The sequence below is a fragment of the Chiloscyllium plagiosum genome, chromosome 19 (assembly GCF_004010195.1).
Source record: "Chiloscyllium plagiosum isolate BGI_BamShark_2017 chromosome 19, ASM401019v2, whole genome shotgun sequence".
NCBI lineage: Eukaryota > Metazoa > Chordata > Chondrichthyes > Orectolobiformes > Hemiscylliidae > Chiloscyllium > Chiloscyllium plagiosum.
The window spans coordinates 29,993,031-30,016,400 of NC_057728.1; the positions used below are offsets into that span (position 1 = coordinate 29,993,031).

A 23,370-nucleotide genomic window follows, 5' to 3' on the forward strand; every position below is an offset into this window, starting at 1 on the left:
AGGAAGGAAGGAAGGAAGGAAGGAAGGAAGGAAGGAAGGAAGGAAGAAAGAAAGAAAGAAAGAAAGAAAGAGACAGAAAGAAAGAGACAGAAAGAAAGAGACAGAGACAGAAAGAGAGAGAGAGAGAGACAGAAAGAGAGAGAGAGAGACAGAAAGAGAGAGAGACAGACACAGAGAGAGTGAGAGATTTTGGGACCTCAGGAGCTAGTACACAAATTAATGAGTTTGTAGCCCAGATTGAAATTGTTGCATATGGTCTGTAGGATTAGAGAGATGTGGCTGGAGGGAATTAGGGCTGGGAACAAATTATCTAAAGATAGGTATCTCATCAAAAGGGCAGGCAGATGGGCATAGGAGCATGCTGCCTTCTTAGTAAGATAGCTAGTAAGAGAGGGTGCGCATGCGAGAGACACAGAGAGAGAGAGAGAGAGAGAGCGTGAGTGTGACGGCATGCGAGAGGATGAAGGCGTACGCAAGAGCGTGAAGGCGCGGGAGCAAGAGGGTGCACACCTGCGAGAGTTCAAGAGCACGAGGGCATTTACAAGAGAGCAAGGGCACGCGTGAGAGCAAGGAGGGCGAGAGTGAGAGTGCGTGTGTGCCAGATAGATTTTGGTGGTGACCATGCCAGAGATGCTGAAAGGTCTGAAGGTGGATAGATCACCCAGACCAATGGACTCCACCCCAGGATTCTGAAGGAGATAGTGGAGGCAATTGCGTGGGCATTAAATGGTAGTCTTTCAAGAATCACTTGAGTCAAGGAGGGAACGACAGGATTTGAAAATGGATAATGTAACACCCCTGTTTAAGGGAGGGAGACAGGACAAGAAATGATAAATTGGTTAGCATGACCTCGGTTGTTGGTAAGTTTTTAAGAATCTATTACTAAGCATGAGATTGCAGAGTACTTGGAAGTGCATAGGAAAATAGGATTGAATCAGCATGATTAGTCAAGGGGAGGTCATACCTGACAAATCTGTTAGAATTCTCTGAGGTGCTAACAAGCAAGTTAGACAAAGGACAGCCAGTGTACATGATGTATTTGAATTTCCAGAAGGCTTTGACAAAATGTCACAAAAGGAGACTGCTAAATAAGATGAGCCCATGGTGTTAGGGGCAAGGTACTGGCATGGATAGAGGATTGGCTGACTGGCAGAAGGCAGAGAGTGGGGACAAAGGGGTCTTTTTGAGATTGGCAACTAGTGACTTGTGGAGTTCTGCAGGGGTCAGTGTTTGGACTACCACTATTCACGTTATATGTTAGTGATCTGGATGAAGGAACTGAGGGCATTGTCGCAACTTTGCAGATGACACAAACAGTCATGGAGGGACAGGTAGTGTTGAGGTAGCAGGGAGACTGCAGAAAGACTCGGTCAGGCTAGGAAAATGGAAAAAAATGACAGATGAAATACAATATATGAAAGCGTGAGGTTATGCATTTTGGTAGGAAGAAGAGGTGTAAACAATTTTTTAAGTGGAGAAAGACTTTAGAAATCTGAAGCACAAAGGTAATTAGAAACCCTAGTTAAGGATTCTCTTAAAGTTAACATGCAGGGTCAGTTGGCAGTTAGGAAGGCAAATGCAACGAGATCATTAATTTCAACAGGGCTAGAACACAAAAGCAGGGATGTGTGATACAGAGGAACCTCGATTAGCCAACTATCAACTATCCGAACATCGGATTATCCGAAGGAGATATTGAGGTGCTGATAAAAACATTACATGAAATAGCTGTTTCAACACTGATCATGCCTTTTGTTTACAATGATTAAAAATGAACCCGGCTTACTGAAATTATGCCAAAACAGCTCAGGACATTGATGGGAACCCAGGCAATGTCTCCAAATGACTGACCACTCGCCCTCTCCACACACACTTTTCCTGGCATTCTACACAGGTGTGTACCCTAAAACCCCCTTCCCCAGATAATCTCTCCAACATTGTCTGGTCCAGAACAGAGGTAGAACCTGTCAAAAATTTGCAGTAAAAAGGTGTGTGTGCGCATCTGAGGAGGAGATAGACAGGGGAGTGGGGGGTCTCGCGGTGTGCTGCTGCCTCGTCTCCTAAATGGGGAGCAGACTGAGCAAGTGCTCCCTGTGTCAATCCCACTGGACTGATATGGGGGGGTGGGGGAGGGGGAGCATTTCAGCAATGCTGCAGGTCCCTTACACAACTGTGTCTCTGCTTAGAAACAACTCCTGAGACAGAGAGAGGGAGCAAGGCTGGCAGAGTGAGGAAAAAGGAAACTTCAGAAAACTCTGAGCCCCAGAGGACAGGCATTGAATCAATTATCTGAATGAAATAGTGCCCACCCACCTCACTTGGATAATCAAGGTTCCTCTGTATTAGGCTCTGGTGAGAATGCATTTGGAATATTGTGAGCAGTTTTGGGCATTGAATCTAAACAGGATGTTCTGGATGGCCTTGGATGGAATCCAGAGGAAGTTTACAAGAACGATCCTGAGAATGAAGGGCTTGTCCTATGAGATGTGGTTGAGAACTCTGGGTCTGTACTCAATCGAGTTTAGAAGAATGAGGAGGAATCTCATTGAAATTTACAGAATACAGAGAGGCTTCCATAGAGTGGGCGTGGAGAAAATGTTATCACTTGCAGGAGAGATTCGGACCAGTGGGCACAGCCTCAGAGTGAAGGAAAGACCCTTTAGAATGGAGAACAGTAGGGGTTTCTTCAGCCAGGTGACCAATCTGTTGAACCTTTTGGAGGCCAAGTCACTGACTGTATTTAAGACAGAGATGGTTAGGTTCTGGATTAGAAACGGAATCAAAGGCAGGAGAAGCGGATTGAGAAACACCTCTGCAGGATCAAATAGCCGAGCAAACTCGGTGGGTTGAAAGGCTTAATTCTGCTTCTATATCTTATGGTCTCACTAAATGAAACATGATGCGACATCTATCATTTAGTTGTACAGTAAGACTAATTTGACTTTCATTTTTAAAATACTTAAAAGATACAAAAGATAAATCCATTTATAAATATTAATTCTGATTGCTTTGGTTCAGATAAATCTAGATCATTTTTTTCAAACCTTATTTCCATAAATGCTCCTTCCATTAAAATTAGGAAGAACATGGCTATCTTGTGTGGACAAAACAATTGCAGCTCTGCAGTTTGTTGCAATGATTCTTTGTATCGTCAGTATATTAGTATTTGAAAATACCTGCAGCTTAAGTTGAATTGTAATGGCCTCTCATTGAATTGAGTGTTTGTGGACTGTGCATTATAGTGAGTTAGCTTTCTATCCTCCTATCTTTCCAAATTTCAAATCCGCTAAAGTTTAATGCGCAACTGAAATTCTGCAGGTCGGTAAATGAATTAGCATTTTCCATTTCATAAAGAAAGATAAAGGTGTTGACCCAAAACAGGAATTAAAAACCCACTAAGCTTCTACTGCAATATGAAATACCAAAAGGAATGGAGTTGGCCATTTCAAGCTTTTAGCCTAATTGCCAAACAGTGAGATCATAGCTGATTTGTACAATGCTCCATCCACCTGCTTTGACTGGATATGCTATCAAAGATAATTAATCAATCTTTGATTTAAAATTCTTAATTGTGCCAGTACCTACTACTTATTGTAAGAAATAGAGTACTTTACAGTTCTATTACCACATGCATTAAGAAATGTTTCTTACTTGGTCCCCTAAAATACCTGGCTTTTGGGCCTTAAGAGTTTATCCCCTTGTCCCTAGGCCCCTCCAGCAGCAGGAAAAGTTACCTTCCATAAACACTATCAAGAGCTTTCCAAATCCTAAGATCTCAGTTAAGTAACTATGATGGTCCCATGTGCTTTGGGAAAAGTCTTTTTCTGTGCAATGCCTGCATTAAGACCAAGGTAAACTGGAAAATATTCAGTAGGAGGGTTAATTGGTTTCTTAATTATGTCACCATTAGGTTACAAGAAATATCCATATGACTAGAAATAGTAATGGGGATGCACAGCTAAGAAGCAAAGGGAAAACAGAAGAAAGAGGATTGCAGTGGGTGGGATTTCAACCTGCTGCTGTTTGTCAGTTCAGAATACAGTGTCAATTCAAGAAACAGAAAACAAGCAAGGTTCTCCCTAAAAAGTACGGTTTTCCATTTGGCAATCTTCAAACAGATCCTTGAGGTAAAGCAGGTCTCTGAGAACAAAGAGAATATGTTATTTTGTGTAATATTATTGGAAAGAACAAAGACAGAAATTTTGGAGTGCATAAGATTGGACTATTGTTTTGTGATTTGAATACTGAAACCGCAGCAATCTAAAGGAATCAGGGAAGGTGTTCTCTGGGGCTTCTGTACCAACCAGGCTGTGAGCCAAGTCAGAGCACTTTTGTAAATATGCACCTTGCCATTGGTAACCATGTTTGGGAACTTTAAGCTAGGAATACCAATAACTTCCTGAACAAATCTTCCATTCAGCACCTTCCAATCCACATATCTTTATCCATGCTGTAAGGACATTGTCTGGATTGAAGGGTTTAAGCTATAGGGAGAGACTGAATAGGGGATGGGGCTGTTCTCCCTGCAGCATCGGAAGCTTATGGGTGACCTCACAGGAGGTTTATAAAATCATGAGGAGCATGGATAGGGTAAATAGACAAGGTATTTTCCCTGGGGTGGGGGAGTTCAGAACTAGAGGGCATAGGTTTAGGGAGAGAGTGGAAAAAATTTATAAAGGGATCTAAGGGGCAACTTTTCACACAAAGGGTAGTGAGTGTACAGAATGAGCTGCCAGAGGAAGTGGAGGAGGCTGGTACAATTACAACATTTAAAAAGCATCTGGATGAGTATATGAATAGCAAAGATTGACAGAGATGTGGGCCAAATGTTGGCAAATGGGACTAGATTAGTTTAGGATATCTAGTCAGCATGGACAAGTTAGACCAAAGGGTCTGTTTCCATGCTGTACATCTCTATGACTTTGTACAGTTGACCAATACAACTGAAGTTAAAAATCTCAACACCAGGTTAACCTGGTGTTGTGAGATTTTTAACTTTGTACACCGCAGTCCAACACCAGCATCTCCAAATCATGAATACAACTGAAAGCAGTGTTGGCCTCCAAATGGCAGGGGGCGCTGTGGAAAGAAGATGGATTGGTGCAAGTCTCGGGTCTAGAAGAATTGTAGTCAGAATGGCCGAATACAGAGTCTGGAGAACAGAATGTGTAGCATTGCATTCTCCTTATTGTGGTTATTCCAACAGAAAGGATTATTCTCAAATTTCTCGAATTCCCAGGTTACTCTTGAATACACTGTGCAATTGTTTTTGAAATTGTATAGAAAGATCTTTGGGAACAAAACATTTAAGAAAACTTATTTCAGATGCATAAAAGTTGATCTGAATTTAAAAGAAAACTTGCCATGGCAGTCATTCAATCATCCTACGCAAATACAAATCACATTTACTCAATTAGCCACAAGTATTAAACTTAACAGGAAGCCAAATAGACATTTTTGTGAAGCTTAAATGGTACTCCTTGAGAAAACATGAATATTTATTGAATGTTAGTAATACTCATGTAAATGATGATGATGAATACAGTGAGTGGGAAATTAACATGTTGGATATGCAAACACAAGAATTTGGTCTGAAGAAATTAGAACTTGTGTTAATTTATGATTCAATGATTTTTCTGATATTGTAACAAATGCCCAAAATAAAAGTTTTCATCAATTGGTTTGTACTGAAGTCCCACTCTACTTTAAAGGATATTTTCCAACAAACTAAGAACTTTACTTGAGCCATAGACCTAGGAACAGGCAAGTGTTTTTACGTGGAAGGGAGTAGGTAAACAGCAAACTTCAATCTAATCTTCAAAATTAAAGGGCTAAAAATTAGTCCATATTGTGATTTTTTAGAAGATTTGTAGCTCAGGTTGAGGTTCAGGTTCAGGTTGGTTCAAATTGGTCCATATTGTTGAATTTGGTTAAAAAAAAAGTTCATGCCTGTTGTCTTGAAGATAGACAGCACCCAAACTTGGCACTGCCTCAGCATTTATCAGACTGGAGCAGTGGTTTGAGCAGACTCTATACTGCCGCGTGCCTCCGTGCTCGGCAGTAGACAGAGGAGCTTTTGCAGAGCACATGGTACATTCTGTCCCTCTCAAAAGGAAAGCAGCACCTAATCATAGGTGATTTCAGTGAGTTGCTGTTGTTACAATTCTAAATATGGAACTCTCAGCTCACCTTTATCCTATAATCTATCATGATGGGCAAACAGTATGATTATGGACCTCTTGTATCCTACCATCATCCCAAATTTGTTATCATTTTTTTTGCTGAATATATGGAGTTAAGCCATCAAATCAGCCATGTGATTGAATAGTGAAACAGACTCAAGGGGCTGAATGGCCTCCTCCTGTTCCTACTTTCCTGTGCTGCTGTTAACATCCCCAGAACAGGAGTATAGGAGGAACAGACAGCACAACAGCACAGCACTTGTAAAGAAGCCTGGTCACATTTTGACATAGATACAAACAATTTTGGTGTTAATAACATGTACAAATTCCAACTCAGTCACTGGGCACAAGCTGAAAGCAATGCTTTACACAGCAAGTGACCAAAGGGACAGATAGAGTCATAGAGATTAGATTAGATTAGATTGCTTACAGTGTGGAAACAGGCCCTTCGGCCCAACAAGTCCACACCGTCCCGCCGAAGCGCAACCCACCCATACCCCTACATTTACCCCTTACCTAACGCTATGGGCAATTTAGCATGGCCAATTCACCTGACCTGCACATCTTTGGACTGTGGGAGGAAACCGGAGCATCTGGAGGAAACCCACGCAGACACGGGGAGAACGTGCAAACTCCACACAGTCAGTCGCCTGAGGCGGGAATTGAACCCGGGTCTCTGGCGCTGTGAGGCAGCAGTGCTAACCACTGTGCCACCGTGCCGCCCACAGATGTACAGCATGGAAACATACCCTTCGGTCCAACCCATCCATGCCGACCAGATGTCCCAACTCAATCTAGTCCAACCTGCCAGCACCCGGCCCATATCCCTCCAAACCCTTCCTATTCACATACCTGCGACATGGAACTCTCAGGAGGATTTTGGTGAAATGTCATACAAGAAAACGCTGACAAGGATGAACAGACATGCTTGTTGCACTATCTAGCAGGCCAGCCTGAGTCCTGAGTCCTATCACCAGCAAGGACCATGCAGGAATCGAAGACTGATTTGGGAGAGGTCATTCACAGAACATGCATTCTCTGCAGATATGCTGCAACTTAAAGGCACTATAACTGCAGTCCACGCAACTCATGGAGCACTTATGTGGAGAGTTCAGCAAATCCTCTGCCTATTATGAGAAAATGCATTAACACTCTTTGCCAAATCCAGATCTTGACAATCCCCCAAAAACACTCTATGGTACTTTGAGATATTGCAATTGAAGTTGTACCATATCTGTAAAATATCTTCTGGTCATTCAGACAACACCAATGCTAGGCCTCTTTGAATTGTTCTTTCATGAGTGACAAATAAATACATTGAATAAACCTACGTGGTCCAAGAAAAGTGCTAAACATCAGTCAACAGGGATGCTTGATGTCATAACAGTTTCCAGAATATGCAAGGAATACCTGAGAATACGTGTTTCCCAGCATCTGTCACTATGAGGGTTGTGCTAAAGTGAGTGATGTGCAACTGAAAGTGTCTACAGCTTGGTCAGACATGTGTAAGGTTTTGGAGTGGCTGCAGCAAAGTTAAGAGCAACAACAAGAATGGAAAGATTCCAGAGCAGGCAGATCTGTATAGGACTTGAATTTTTTTAAGTCCACACTCAAGTAGGACCAAAGATAAAATAAAAGCAAGGGCCCATATTGTCTTTAGTTAAGATATGTCCGGGGAGCTCAAGCCTGCGATTTTCATATCCGGTACTATTGGAAATCTTTGGATTGCCTGAAAGATAGTGTGCACAGAGGGTGGCTCTTCCTGTAGCAACTTGAGCCCCAGTAGAACAGCAGCTACAGGGACACTACGGTTAATTCATGAGGTTGAAAGGTTTGTGGATTGCACATTTCAGAATGTGGCCACACCACAGATTAAGGGAGTGCAGGCAGAGAGTGAATAGGAGGTAAAAACAATGACTGCAGATGCTGGAAACCAGATTCTGGATTAGTGGTGCTGGAAGAGCACAGCAATTCAGGCAGCATCTGAGGACAGGCAAAATCGACGTTTCGGGCAAAATCAGGAAGGGCTTTTGCCCGAAACGTCCATTTTGCCTGTCCTCGGATGCTGCCTGAATTGCTGTGCTCTTCCAGCACCACTAATCCAGAAGAGAGTGAATAGGAGACAGTCAGACAGAAGAAAGGGACCAGGCAGCAAACCCCAACCCCCTGCCCCAACCTCATCTTACATGCTGACGATTTTCAACCTTGGAAAACAATTAGAGTGATGGTCCTGCTGTGGAGGCCAGCCAATGGCACTGCAGAGGGTGCAGCCACCAAGGGTAGGGGTGAATAAGAATTTTGGAAGGGCAATAGCAGTAGATGGTTAGTAAGGGGAGCAGACAAGCGCACTAGCAGCCATTGACTTGGTTTCAGTGTGGTATATTGTTTCATAGGTTCCAGGGTCAAGTATGTCACAGGGCATTTGTAGGGGGAGAATGAATAGCCTTGGGTTATTTTGGGACCAGTAGCATAGGAAGGAAAGTAGGAAATAAGATCCTGCAAACAGACCTTAGGTAAGAAACTGAAAGTGGAGTAATCTCAAGATTACTCTCAGCACCACACAATATTGAGTACAGGAATAGAAGATGATAGCAGATGAATGCATAGCTAAACAAGTGGTGCAGGAGGGACTGCTTTAGGTTCTCGAGGCATTGTGACCATTTCTAGGGGAGATGGGACCTGTACAATTTGGATGGATTACATCCAAACAGGAATAGAACCATCATCTTTGTGGGGAGGTTTCCTAATGCTTTTGGGTCAGATTTAAACCAGATTGGCCAGGGATGGGATTCTGATAACCAACGTCCCCTTAAAGCTCTGAGGCTACTCTGGAGGCCTGCACAGCTAGAAAGATAATTTGAGGGAGTGTTACTGATAGGTAGTTCAGAGAGGAGAGAAAGAGATGGAATTAGAAGTTAAAATATGAAGATAGGACACTGGAAGGTAGAGTTAACAGACTAGATATGAAAGTAGTGAGTTTAAATGGGATCAATTTTTATATTAATGCAAGGAGCATGAAGACAGATAAGCTGGGGAAAGATAGCTATTTTATATTCCCATGTGCCTATGATCAAAGATAGGCAGCTCAACATTCCTGCTTATAGGGTATTCATATGCGATAGACAGCAGATAGAAGAGGAGGGGGAGTTAGTAATATCAAGCAAGAAATCAATTCTAGCAGTAACAAGGGATGACATCTTGTAAAGATCATCGAGAGATCAAACATGTAATGAAGTTGCATAGATGTGCAATAATAATAATAATAAAGGGATTTTAATTTCCCAAATATTAATAAGGATAGTTTTATTGCACAAGGTAGAGAGGGAATAAAATTCCTAAATTGGATTCATGAAACCTTTTTCAGCCAATACATAGAAAGTCCAACAAGGGAGGTGGCAGTCCTGGACATAATATTCAGAAATGAGCTCAGGCAGGTGGAAAGCATTCAGTAGGGGGGCATTTTGGAGATTGTGACCATCAGTGAGGTTTTGAATAGCTATGGAAAAGGATACGAATGGGCCAAGAATTAACATTCCAAACTGGGAAGGATAATTTAATGAAGATAAAATACAATTTGGTCCAAGTTGACTAGAAGCAGCTACTTGAAGGTAAAATAATCAGAGCAGTTGGAAGCATTCAAGGAGGAAGTAGTGAGACAAACTGAAAGGGTAGGACCAAGACTGGACAACCCTGAATGTCAAGGGATGTAAAGATTGGGATTAAGAACCAAAAACAAAGGCTTACAAAAAGAAACTTAGGACTCAGTATGGCAGACTTCCTAGAAAAGTATAAAAAAAAGTGCAGGGAAGGAACATCCACAGGAAATTAGGAAGGCAAAGGGAGTACATGAGAAAGCACTGGTGGGTAAAATAAAGGAAAAGAAAAAAAAGTTTATTAAATATACAAAAGTGCAAGAAAATAGCTAGGGAAAGATAAGGGCCCATTGGAGACCATAAGAAAGCACCCAAAAGATAAAAGCACAGTCCTCAATTAATACTTTGTGTCAGTCTTCACAGTGGAAAAGAAAAATCAAGTATATGCATCACTGTAGAGTCTGTGAAATATTCAAAAGGAAATTCAGAGGGAGAGAGAGTAGCCTTACAAGTCAATGAATCTGCAGGTCCAGATGAGATGTATGCCTGCTGTTGAGGGAGGTAAGAGAAGATATTAGGGGCCCTGACAATAATTTTTAAAGCTTTTTTGGCTGCAGGTGAGGTACTAGAGAACTGCTAGTATTGTCTCATTATTAAAAAGAAAAGAGGAAGGAAAAAAACCAGGAAATTATAGGCCAGTCTGTCTAACCTCAGTGTTGGGAAAAATAATTCAAAAGATTTCTGAGACACAGAATATATCTGCACTTGGAAAGATAAAGGATTAATAAGTAATAGTTAGCAAGGATTTCTGAGAAGACGATAGTTTTATGAACTTGATCAAATGTTTTGAGGAGATAACTAAGTGTGTTGTTGAGAGTAATGCATTTGATGCAAACTACATGGACTTTAGCAAGGCTTTCAACAGGTCCTTCCTGGTAGACTGGTCAAACAAAATAACAGCTCATAGAACAAAGGCAAAATGAATCCAAAATTAGCTGGGAGTCAGGATGCAGAGGTAGATGATAGACTTTCAGCCACAGAAACATGCCCTGTTTCGAATCAGGTTTTGTAGGGCCCAGTACTGAGGCCCTTGCTGTTTGCAGTGGACATTAATGAGTTAGACTTTAAATGTAGGGGTACAAACAAGTAGTTTGTGGATGACACAAAAATTGATAGGGTGGTGAAGAACATAGCCTTGAACTCCAGAAGGAGATCAATGAACTGGCCAAGTGGACAGAACAATGGCAATTTGAATTCAAACTGGAAATGTGTACAATAATTAGGGAGGGGTAACAAGGCAAGGGATTAAACTATGAATGGTAGGACCATGGAAGTACTGAAGAACAGAGGGACGTCAGTATGCAGATCCACAGATCCCTTAATGTACCAGGACAGGTACATGAAAGATAGTTAAGGCGGCTTATGGGAAATCTGCCTTTATAAGCTGAGGCATGGAATACAAGAGCAAGGAGGTTCTGCAGCAACTATATAAAACAATGGTTCTACCATAACTGGAGTACTGCATACAAATGTGGTCACTATATTGTAGGAAGGTTGTGACTGCACTAGAGAGGGTGCAGAGAAAATTTACCATGTTGTGGTCAGGTTGGAAGGTTTACGCTACAAGGAAAGACCGAACAGTTGCTTTCTTTGGAATAGTGAAGAAACCTGATAGAGATTTATAAGATTATGAGAGCCATAAATAATGTGGATAGTAAGGCACCTTTTCCATTAATAGAGGGGTCAGTAACTAGGGGACATAGATTGAAGGCATGATGTAGCAGGTTAAGGGGAAAGGTGAGGAAAAAGTATTTCCCCAGGGATGTCTGGAGTCTGGAACACTCTGCCTGAGCAGTCATAAACTCTTGTAACATTGAAGCATTATTTAGATATTTACTTGCATTGCCATCACCTCTACAGTTATGGACCAAGAGCTGGAAAATGGGATTAATGTAGTCAGATCTTTGTTGACTAGTATTGACATAAAATGCCAAATGACTTCCTTTTCTGCAGTAAACCTCAAGGGGTTCTCCATAGTGCCACAGACAATGCTACTAATCCACATTTCTTACCCATTAAACAGGTGTTGTTGTTTTTATTTGTTGGGGAGCCTGGAACTGGGGCCATTAAGTACAAGACAGTCACTAATAAATTTAATAAATATTCTGAGAAACTCTTGACTTGATGAGAATATGGTTGAAGAAAATTGTACAGATGCATTTAAGAGAAAACTAGAACATACATGAGGGAGAAAGGAATAGAAGGATACATAGAGCATTAAGAAAGCAGACATGTTGGGATAAGTGGCCTGTCTCTACATTGTAAATTTTAAGTGGTAATGTTATATCTTAAGAAATTTAATTTTGAAACAAAACTTATGAAACATTTTTCTCAAGATGTAGAAAAAAACAGGCAGTTTACCAACAATTGCCATCGATGTGCACGAATATTTTGGGTCGTATGTTAATCATGTGATACCATTATTGCAATACACGTGCTTTTAAAATCATGAGCATTCGACAAAGCATAGTTAAAAATCACACAACCATAGGTTATAGTCCAAAAGGTTTCTTTGGAAGTACTAGTTTTCAAGTCACTGCCTCTTCATCAGGTGGTGGTCTCGAAATAAACCTGTTGGGCTATAACCTGGTGTTGTGTGATTTTTAAACTTTGTCCACCTTAGTCCAACACTGGCACCTCCAAATCATGACTACAAAATATATATATGAATTTACCTCCAACGTCATACTTTCATTTTCCATTTCAGCATGATAGCAATGATATTGGGTTAGTGTTTAAAAATCAGTGTTATCGCTTAAAGTTCCATTAAGTAAGGGAGCGGGGAATACAGGAGTCTCCCTGTTACTAGGCTATTGGGATATTACAAATATTTATTTTTATGATATAGATATGTAATTAATTCAGTATTGGTAACAGTCAATCTATGCTAAAACAAAAGTAGAAAAATGAAAAATTGGAAGTAATACACTATACAGGTTCCTCATTAAACTCATTCTACTTTTCTTGTAGAAACATACCTTCTGTTTTGCAGAGTGCTGGATGAGTTCTATTATTTGTACTTTGTCTTGCTGCAGTCTTCTTTTCATGAGCTTTGAGCAATTAATATTCACAGCATCCAAGATATGGGAGGCATTGTACTCAACAAAAGAACGACTGTCAATAATCAGCACTTTCTCTATGCTACTCTCCAGAAGTCCCACCAGCTTCTCAGCAGTTACCATTTGAGTCCTGGCATTTTCATCAGCCATGGTGACACTGGACTGTCCCCAAATTATGGGTTGGTTGAAATTAAAGAATCAGCCACTTCATTTCAATGGAAACCTCTAGTCACGTAGATTGCAATTGGCTTATAAAAATAAAATTCATTTCAAAAGTCTATAAAGTTTAAACCTTTTCACTGCTGGTATCCAGTAATTGGACAGTAACCTTGGTCTGGGTTGCTCTCGGACACCATCACCTCCTGAGTGCAAATGATAATTCAGCTTTACATCATTCTTCACCTAAATCTCCAATTCAACATTCTGAATGGAAAAAATCTGCAAACAAGACAGAAGGGAATCTTTAGAAAAATGGAATAACAATCTGAAGATTAACTTATATACACAAAATAGTGTTGAAAGGAGGAAGTTACAGAAATAATTGGAATTAAATATGCTACTATCTCCCAATTTTGAAGTTTACAAATGCAGTACAATGCTCCCAAATTCAATATTCATACAAGGAAACCCAGTAACAGCAAGTTCATAAAACATTGTAATGATTTACTATACTTTAATTTTAAAAACAATGCTATAGAGGAGTTAAATATTAATTTTCAAGTGCCTGATGGACTGGCTTGCCTATATTTCTTACAACGATTGCACATTGTTGAGTATGAATAAATTATGTACCTGTCCAAAAAAAAGACTATAAGAGGCATATAATCAGGTTGATGTTATCCAACAGCATTTCTATGAAGTGTCACTGGAATATGCTTCTAGAGTGCAATGAAAGATGTTTGAGTTTGTGAATGGTTTAAATTACACTGGCTTAGAGTACTGACTGACTGCGGGTTTAATATATCTCTTAAATGTCTCTAGTGTTCCACAATTCCAAAGCCACAGAATTTGTGTTCCTACCAGTTACTTGAATTAAGTGAACGTTCCAAATTTGAATGTTGGTTTACCACCAATTTTCAATTTCCATTCATTTGTACGTTGATAATTCACATGTCTGCGTTTCTTCTGCGATATGTTAGAATTTCTACTGTTGTCAAATCTTACTGATTTTGAGGTTCATATTTAGTAATCTTACAGATATATGCATCCAGCCTTTGAGAACCTGGTGCCTGGAGTTACAGAGATAAGACTCATGGAGGTAAGACTTTTCGGATCTGGGCATTTCCCCCTTTCTTCTTGGCTCTGTTTTGTTTTGTATTTCTGCTTTTGTTTATTTTAAAAATTCTGATTTTTGTACCTAAGATGGTTTCTTCAGTTTTTGTATCTAACATGGGTATTTTTTGCCCAATTCAGGTCTTTTGTACCTAAGATGGTGCCGGAGAATAGCGATTTTATACACTTTTCATTGTACTCCTGTACATCTGAACTTAAGTACACATGACAATAAAACCTAATTTTAATTCATTCAAAAAGGAATCACAATCCAGTACTCCAGAGTGTATCAAATCTCAATAGTTCAGCAAGAATTAAACACTTGCCTGCCAAGCTCCTTAGTAGGTCTTTTAGTATAATCAACTTTTCCAACTTATACCATATTCTACTAATTATATAGTTGCTCAGCATTGGTAGAAGAAAGATCGATGATATAGCATTACAAGCCATAGAGTTAATGTGTTTTTATACAATTTCTTTTGCCTGTATAGTCTGTTCCATTTCAAAGTATCACAAGTACCAAAATTTACTTTCTCACAAAACTGTCATTGTAACATTACATTTACAATGAGGGTTTTGTGGACATGATTGTGGAAATTCAAAATCTGTAATTTTTGCATGTCTATCGATATGTGTACTGTAGTACAAAATAAATACTGGAGAAAATCATTACTCAAAAGGGGCAATAGAAATGTGGTATGAAATAAAACCATATTCTGTGCACAATAACTTTACATCCAAAAATATAAATGCGTTCTGTAGACTTTTGTAAAGGTGGTGCTATACCATTGCTGATTGTATTGATTAAACAGGAGAAAATTTCAAACATTGACAATTGATGTTTGGGAAGCATTTTAAAAACATAATTACACCTGGTGACTCTAAAAATGCAATGTGACTAGATTTAAGGTCATTTTATCTGCAAAACAAAGTGATGGCAGTGTGTTTTTTCACACTTGCATCATCTCTTCCTCTGCTTCATTATCTGGCGGCTGCCTTTAAATATTATTGGTCATTAGTGTTAAATCAGACTAGGAAAAACTTCAGGTATTCAAATGATGAAATATGTCAGCAATGTAAATCCCATTCTGGTCACTGGAATCTCAATTAAATAACCAGACAAGTATGATACATATAATACAATTACATACATTAAGGAAGGCAGACAAGCTGCAAGTCACATTAGAATGATTCATGTAACAAGGTATCTCAGCAACGCAAAGTCCAATCAAGAACTGCAATAAAATAAAAGAATAAACAATTCATGTGCATGTAACTACTTCTGAATAAAAATCCTAGTTTCAACAGAAGCCAATTTTGGCAGACTCAGTACTATCCAATGGGGCATTCTAACCTATAACTCTAAACATACTGCTTGCAGGCTTCAAGGTAAAAATGCAATTTGTTTTTAAGAGACTGAAATACCCTGTTACCAAAATCAAAATAGATCAGCATCTGCAGTTTGCTCAAATTGAGTACCAAGGTCCAATTTTCATCAAGTCTTGGGCCAAACTTTTTGGGCATGATTCTAGTCTGACATTCATTTTACCTTAGTGTCTGCATTATAGACATTTCTCACCCAAGATATAGGAACACCATTAGATAAATTTACTATAAGGAATAAGATTTTATTCCTTATAGAATAAGATTTTATTCCTTATCAAAGCCATTTCAACATAATTCCAGGTGCATCTTGGACAGGTACCTTGATATGAATATAACCATCAAAAAAATTGGTGAACTGGACACAGATGTAGAAATCACACCCTATTTCCAAATCAAAACTTTTTGTTGTGGAGAAAGGGAACAAGATTTGGTCCACACAAGGTAAAATGTACTCAAAAGAGCACTTGAACTTAGCTAAATTGGCTGATCTAGGGTATTACCTGCATTGTGGGAGTCACAATGGATTATGGATTAGATACAAATTCTTTTGATTAGTATAATCTGTTTAACTCTCATGATGTAAAGCCATTTGAATCCCCAACACTTTGTAAAAAATTGTCAGGCCATAGGTGCTGGTGAGAGTTCAAATAAAAGGAATTTCAAACAATTTCAATAGTTGTTGGTTGACATTTTCCCAATAACTCCTTGTAACCATTTCCCTGATTTCCAAAAGATATAACTATCTCAGTGAGTGGGGAAGATCTTTCATTTCACAATTTAATTGACAGTTGTAAGAACCTATTAAAGTAATAAATATTATTGATGCAGGACATGAATAAATATTTGGTTTTGAAACAGATAAAGCATTTAATATTTTAAAAAACTTAGAATCAGTCATCATGAAAGGGGATTTTGTTCACTATCAAGTATGCGTAGTGAGAAATGAGTAAGATTCTTAAAATTTAATTTAATCTCCACGTGTCGCCAGAGGTCCCTTCAGTGTGGTTACTGGGTGAGTTAACCTGGGGGTATAAGGAACTTCATGGGATGGGAGCAGTTGGCAAGAGTTAGCATGGAGGTGTTAAGAAGCCCAGAGATAGGGTTGGGTGGGGATGAGGGAATGTGAGGCGTGAAGGCTAAAACGTACAAAATCTTATGGCACAAACCAGCATAAGCTTTCTAACCAATGCAACTCAGCATTCACTTCTCCCTGCTGCCAACCATGGCATTTTAAGTCTGAGCTCAGTTGATATCCATCCTGCTCTCTTTCTCTCTATTGGAGAGAAGGTCATGACATTTGGGGGCATGTTTGGAAGGCAGAATTGCAAGTTGGCACATTTCCCAATTTGATCTACCTGCCTCAGGAGCAAAAAATCTGGACACGTATCTCCTAAACTGTCTATTTCCACAACAACCTTTACTGATGAATTATGCCATATTCTGCAGTTTACTTTGCATTGAGGTTTGTAAGACATTTCAGTTATATCCCATAGATACTTTTGTATTTGAAAAGACTATAATATTGGAATAAAGTAACAAATCAATGCACCAATTACAATTTAAAAGGAAGATAATGGTCTGTACTGTGGTAAATTGGCAGACATATTGGCCTAAATTTTTATGGAGTCAGGGAGGCTCCATAAATGGATCCATCAAGCACTTTCAACAATCTAATGGATGTCTGGGTTCTCCGCTAAGCATGCTGGAGCAGCTGAGTCTTAGAAAAAAGCACTGCTTGATTGATAGCCCTGGCTGTCTGATCTCTTCTGTCAATTACACAATGTTTATTTACACAAGATTGAACATGTACTGAAACAAACAAAAACAAAAACAAAAATTGATGGAGAAACTCAGGAGGTCTGGCAGCATCTGTGAAGAGAAAACAGAATTAATTTTGCATGTCCAGTCACCCTGTTCAGAATACATGCAGTTTCTGTTATGGTGCTTCAAGACTGAACATGTACTGAAACAAACAAAAACAGAAATTGAAGGAGCATGAGGAGTATGAGATATAAGGGCCGGGGAATTTTGTTTTCCCATTAAATTTAATACAAGGTCCCAGAGTACCAAGGAAAGCCACTCCTGTGGCTCTCTCTAACCCTTTTTTCCTGGGTCAGCTGGCCTGACTGCAACCCAGACCAGACCTGGCTCCTGACAATGAAAATTCTAAGCTTCTAGGCACTTTCTTATGAGGAAGGCAGGCCCTGCAGGTAAACTATCCTGACGCACACTACCCACTTCAAAGATGAGATTTTAGGTCATTATTTTGGCCAGGATTCACCATATCTGGCATAAAATGTATTAAATAGACTAAGGCTAACATTTCCTTTTGAAAGTTAAACATTTTTCTGAAAAATAAAACCTCCTTAGAAGTGCAGGAGGGGAATTTTCAAATTACATCGTAAAGGAAGCCTAACAGGATGTTCAGCAGACAAAAAAAACCCAAGCAATGCTGGTTTTGCGAGTGTAGCATTTCAAAAAGAAACAAACATTGCACTCAACAATAAAATTGTTATAAAAGGCAAAAGGTTCAAGAAGAAATTAAATTACCACTCTCTAACTTATTCTGTACAGTAAAACAAAGCAAGATTCTGTTTGCTACTCTTCGCCAGCTGAGGAATCAACCTTACTCTGTGCAGGAAAGGACTTTCACAAATAAATCTCAAGTACAATATTCAATTCCATTGATTTCAGGATTGTACACCAACAAGCGGTGAAGAGTCCTACAGAACACTTGCTCTGAAATGTTTGAATTCAAACATTCGTATTTCTGTATTCTAGTTTCTTTGATTTTCTTTTACTCATAAGATGTTAAATCAGGGCAAGGAAAGTACTAATAACAAACAATAAATTGTGACCAAGCACTATGGGATAGCACACTGTGCTTTCACTTCTAGTTTCCAAGCTGACATCAAATCAGACTGCGAGAATCAAATGAAACAATTTGACTGCAATTCACCAATCCTGGATTAGTCACCTATCTCTGCCACCCCCACCCCACACACACTATTTTACTCTCCACTGCACATAAGGTCAAGTAAACTTGGAGATTATAAACTGTTTTTGGGTTAAAAATTACTCCCAGCAACCCGACATTTTCAGCCTTGCGTGCACTGTACAAAATTAACTATGACAGATTTAAAGCTGTTTCTGTTGAACTGTGATACCCAGCACAAAAGTGCCTGTGCTTCAATAAAATTGAAGAGAAGCTGTTTATTTTTCTTTCGTATTTTCTGTCACACTACATTTGTCTTGTTAATTTTGAAGTTATATATACACATGGAACATTTTTTATTCTACGTTCATGGCTTTCATCAAGTTAGACAGAAATGGCATTGTACTAAAATATATTGTATAATTATGTTTTACTCAATACTCCCTCCCACAGGGCTGTTTTTCTCTTTCAATTAAGCATATCGAAAATGTAATTAGAGTAGCACATATCAAATTCCCCCAGCAATTAAAAAGGTTGTCTGAGATCAGGTACAGAGAATAAACAAATGAGCACGAGTAGGCCAATCGGTCCATGGTGCCTATTCTGCCATTCAATAAACATCACAGCTTATTTGATTACTCCGCACTCCCACCTACCCACAGAAAACCATTCACCCCTTTGTGTATCCACCTGCAACTTAAAAAAAGTTCACCGACTCTGCTTCCAATGCCTTTTGAAGGAGAGTGCCAAGGTCCCCATCACCCACTGCTCCCTGCAGACTGCATCTCTTAACACAGATTCCATCCAGGCAGCCTCTTTGCTAGAGGCTAATTACTGTTTAGGTTTTGATGCTAACAATCAAAGCAGCAATAAACTTTAGGGTGAGAGAATCTTGCTCCTTGTTCATCACTTCCTTCCATAGTTGGAGTGGCCAGTGTGTGACCTACAATTTCTCAATTCCCCATTCCACACAAACCAAATCTGACAATTTGCCTTGCCTGCTCAGTCTCAAATTTAAACTGCTTTCCAAACTATTCACCTATACTCAGGAAACCAAAACCAAATACTTTGCTTACCCAACATAAATCTGATCCCATTTCTAATGCCACCATTACCTTGAACAACACTCCTAACTTTCTTATCTGGATTTCAATAGCACTCTATCCTTTAATTTTATTTTATGCCTTTTACTCCATTTTCTCAGTCCTACACCAGACTCAGCTTTTCCAAAGAAGAAAAATGATGCACATTAATTAGTGTGTCAATGAAACATTTCGGATGTATGGTCACAAAGTTTGTTGCTTATAATCTACTGAATAATTTCAAAGTATTTGCACAAGCTATCAGAGAAGATGATAAATATAATTCTTTGTATGTAAAGTGGCAGAAAGAACTATAGAAGAAAGGGCATTTTCTCAAAAGGTCATAATCATAGAGTCATAGAGAGATACAGCACAGAAACAGACCCTTGGGTCCAACTCGTCCATGCTGACCAGAAACCCTAAATTAATCTAGTCCCATTTGCCAGCATTTGGCCCAGATCCCTATAAACCCTCCTTTATTCATATACCCATCCAGATGCCTTTTAAATGTTGTATTTGAACCAGCCTTCACCACTGGGCGGCACGGAGGCACAGTGGTTAGCACTGCTGCCTCACAGCGCCAGAGACCCGGGTTCAATTCCCGCCTCAGGCGACTGACTGTGTGGAGTTTGCACGTTCTCCCCGTGTCTGCGTGGGTTTCCTCCGGGTGCTCCGGTTTCCTCCCACAGTCCAAAGATGTGCAGGGTCAGGTGAATTGGCCATACTAAATTGCCCATAGTGTTAGGTAAGGGGTAAATGTAGGGGTATGGGTGGGTTTCGCTTCGGCGGGTTGGTGTGGACTTGTTGGGCCGAAGGGCCTGTTTCCACACTGTAATCTAATCTAATCTAATCTAATCACTCTGGTAGCTCATTTCATTCCACACACACTATCCTCTGCATGAAAAAGATCAGTTTTAAATCTTTCCCCTGTCACCCTAAACCAATGCCCACTTGTTCTGGACTCCCCCACCCCAGGGGAAAGACTTTGTCTATTTACCCTAGCCATGCCCTTATGATTTTACAAGTAAAAAGTTAATGTGAACATGGATTTTACCGTTTCATAACTACAGTTAAAAAAAACATTTTATTATGAATAGATAGGTTGGAAAGCATTTAAAAATTATACAATTTACTATTTAAAATCTGAATTACTACAGCAGTTTCAAAATAATTCCCAGCTTATCAATATAGTGTTGAAATTGTACTAAGTGCATGTTCAGACTCTTTCCAGTTCTTCCTTTGTCATTCATGTAGATCTACAGTTTGCATGTCTTTGCCAACATTGTTGTATGATGAAATGCATTCTTATATTGTACCATTTAGAAGCTCTTTAGCGCACTGCCATTTACTTATAGATATAAAATGCTTAGTGCATCTATTACATTTCTGTAGACCAAACATGGCCTACGGAGAATAAAAGGTTGCATGGAAATATTTCTGAGGCAAAACATTCCATTGATTAAAAAACAAACCACTATCTACAAAAACATTTAGCACCTCATTCTTGAAAATTTCCACTCATTAACAAGCATCGTAAAACCAACTAATCAAGTGCCTCGCTGCATACATTTTTCAGGCTGTTACTTTCCATTCATAACACTATATAAATCCCTAAAAAAATCTGGAGAAAAAGAAATCACACTGGAATTAAATTCAGATTTCAAATAAAACATAGAACATTACAGTGCAGCCCTTTCGGCCCTCGATGTTGCACTGACCTGAGAAACCAATCTTAAGTCCACCTAACCTACACAATTCCATATGTCTTTCCAATGACCATTTAAATATCCTTAAAGTTGCTGAGCCTACTACTCTTGCAGGCAGAGTATTCCATGTCCTACTACTCTGAGTAAAGAAACTACCTCTGACATCTGTCCTATATCTATCACCCCTCAATTTAAAGCGATGTCCCCTTGTGCTTGCCATCACCATCTGGGAAAAAAGGCTCTCACTGTCCACCCTATTTAACCCTCTGATTATCTTATAGATCTCAATTAAGTCTCCTCTCAACCACCTTCTCTCTAATGAAAAGAGCCTCAAATCACTCCGCCATCTTTCAACCATACAAACTTCTCTTTGGTAGGGGCTTCAGTCTTGCTTTCCCAATTCCCAGAACTTCCCTCCTTTCAACCAATATATTTTGTGTCTCTGTGCAGGAGAGACTTCAAAAATCATCCTTTTTCTTAGGCATTCTTTTGTAAGTTGCAAAGTACACAGATTTAAACACTGGTCATTCCCTATAATGTGGAGAGCAATGGACTAGGTTAGAAAAATGGGGCTAATTTGGAATTAATGCTGCCTCACTGAGTAGAAACTGGTCAGACCTTAATTAAACCTTGTGTTTCAAAATTAAATAAAAATAATCATCCATCCCACATGATTTTCATGTGCCTGCACATTTTTATAATATCAACTGTGAATCCCTAAATAGGCACTGGATTTGTTTATAGATTGCTTTAAATGCTAAAAGATTACAATTATATTTTAGCATCTTATTCTGCAAGAACATAAAAAAAAACTTTCTTCACGTACAAACAATGCTTAAATGATAAAACACAAACGCATAAATAAACAATTATATTTATTTTCGGAAAGTGTGATTTTCATTCATTTTCATGCAGCACTTCTCTCCATGTCGCCTAGCAAGTTTTCTTGTGCAATCATTCCAAATACACATCATTAAGTACCTACCATGCCACTATTTCACTCCTCTTGTCTAATGCTAGCTCAATGCTTCCACTGACAGTAGCTAAAGCACTGCCAGATACAGTATACCAGCATTCATTGTACCGGTATCATGTTTAAAAGGCTGCTGTGCACTTTCAAGTGTAGAGAGTCTGGAAACGGTTGCAGACATTCACTCCAGACATGTCAAACAAGAAGAAATTGGTGCCCTGCTTTGTGGCCATGGACCTGAAGGATAGCATGGTGCTGAGGAGGACTGCACTGTTTCCTCAGAAATGGCAGAGGAGGCTACAGCACCAGACCCTGCCTGTATGGTCCAAGATTGCTACCCAATCAGTGCAGAGTCAGATGTCTGAAGGAACAGCCAACAATGCGGGAAGGAGGTCAATGACCCTCTCTACTCTCTGCTACCTCACACCTACTCTCTATCAGCTATTGCACCCATCTCCCACTAAGGCTCATGCTCCCCCTTGCCACTGCTGCACATGATGACCTACCTCACTCATTCTCACCCACCCCAACATCCCACACTACTAACCTTGCATGACCTCTGCATTACCTACTCATTCAATCGGAACACCTCATCACCATTCCCCGATTTGCACGAGCACTGATAGCTGTACCTCATTCACCTTCACCTCTCATCCTTTCTCTTATTACAGAAAAAAAACAGCTCATTGCAAAGCTGAAATCTAGGATCAGTGCTGTCAAATATTTAACTCATTCTCTCCTGAAGTAAGTGAAGACCTGGATTACTTCAATGCAAATGTGAAAACCTCCATGTCCTGGCAATGAAATAAACTACTCTCAAATTACTCCTGAAAAATGTATTGCTGGAAAAGCTCAGCAGGTCAGGCAGCATCCAAGAAGCAGGGGAATCGATGTTTCGGCGGTTCTGTGGACATGGGCGAGACTCTCGGATGGTTTGTTGCCTCCCGGGTGCCAGGGTCCAAGACGTCTCGGACGGTGTCTTCAGAATCCTTAAGGGGGAGAGTGTGCAGCCAGAAGTCGTGGTGCACGTTGGCACCAACGACATAGGTAGGAAGAGGGGTGGGGAGGTCATTCAGGAGCTCAGGGAGTTAGGCTGGAAGCTAAAAGCTAGGACGGACAGAGTCG

The 23,370-nt window shown here is 39.8% G+C and overlaps 1 protein-coding gene across 3 annotated transcripts in view; it reads right to left on the reverse strand.

Annotated features, from left to right (window-relative positions):
• dusp16 (dual specificity phosphatase 16) overlaps nucleotides 1-23,370 on the reverse strand; it is a 97,359-nt gene that overhangs the window by 42,233 nt on the left and 31,756 nt on the right. For 2 of the 3 annotated variants that reach the window (XM_043709457.1, XM_043709459.1), the window contains exon 2: nucleotides 12,814-13,332. In XM_043709457.1, coding sequence (XP_043565392.1) covers nucleotides 12,814-13,044 — 231 coding nt within the window. In that variant the 5' untranslated portion in view covers nucleotides 13,045-13,332. Of the gene's footprint in view, nucleotides 1-12,813; nucleotides 13,333-15,317; nucleotides 15,336-23,370 lie in introns of those variants that run through there. The other variant, XM_043709458.1, reaches the window with a different exon arrangement.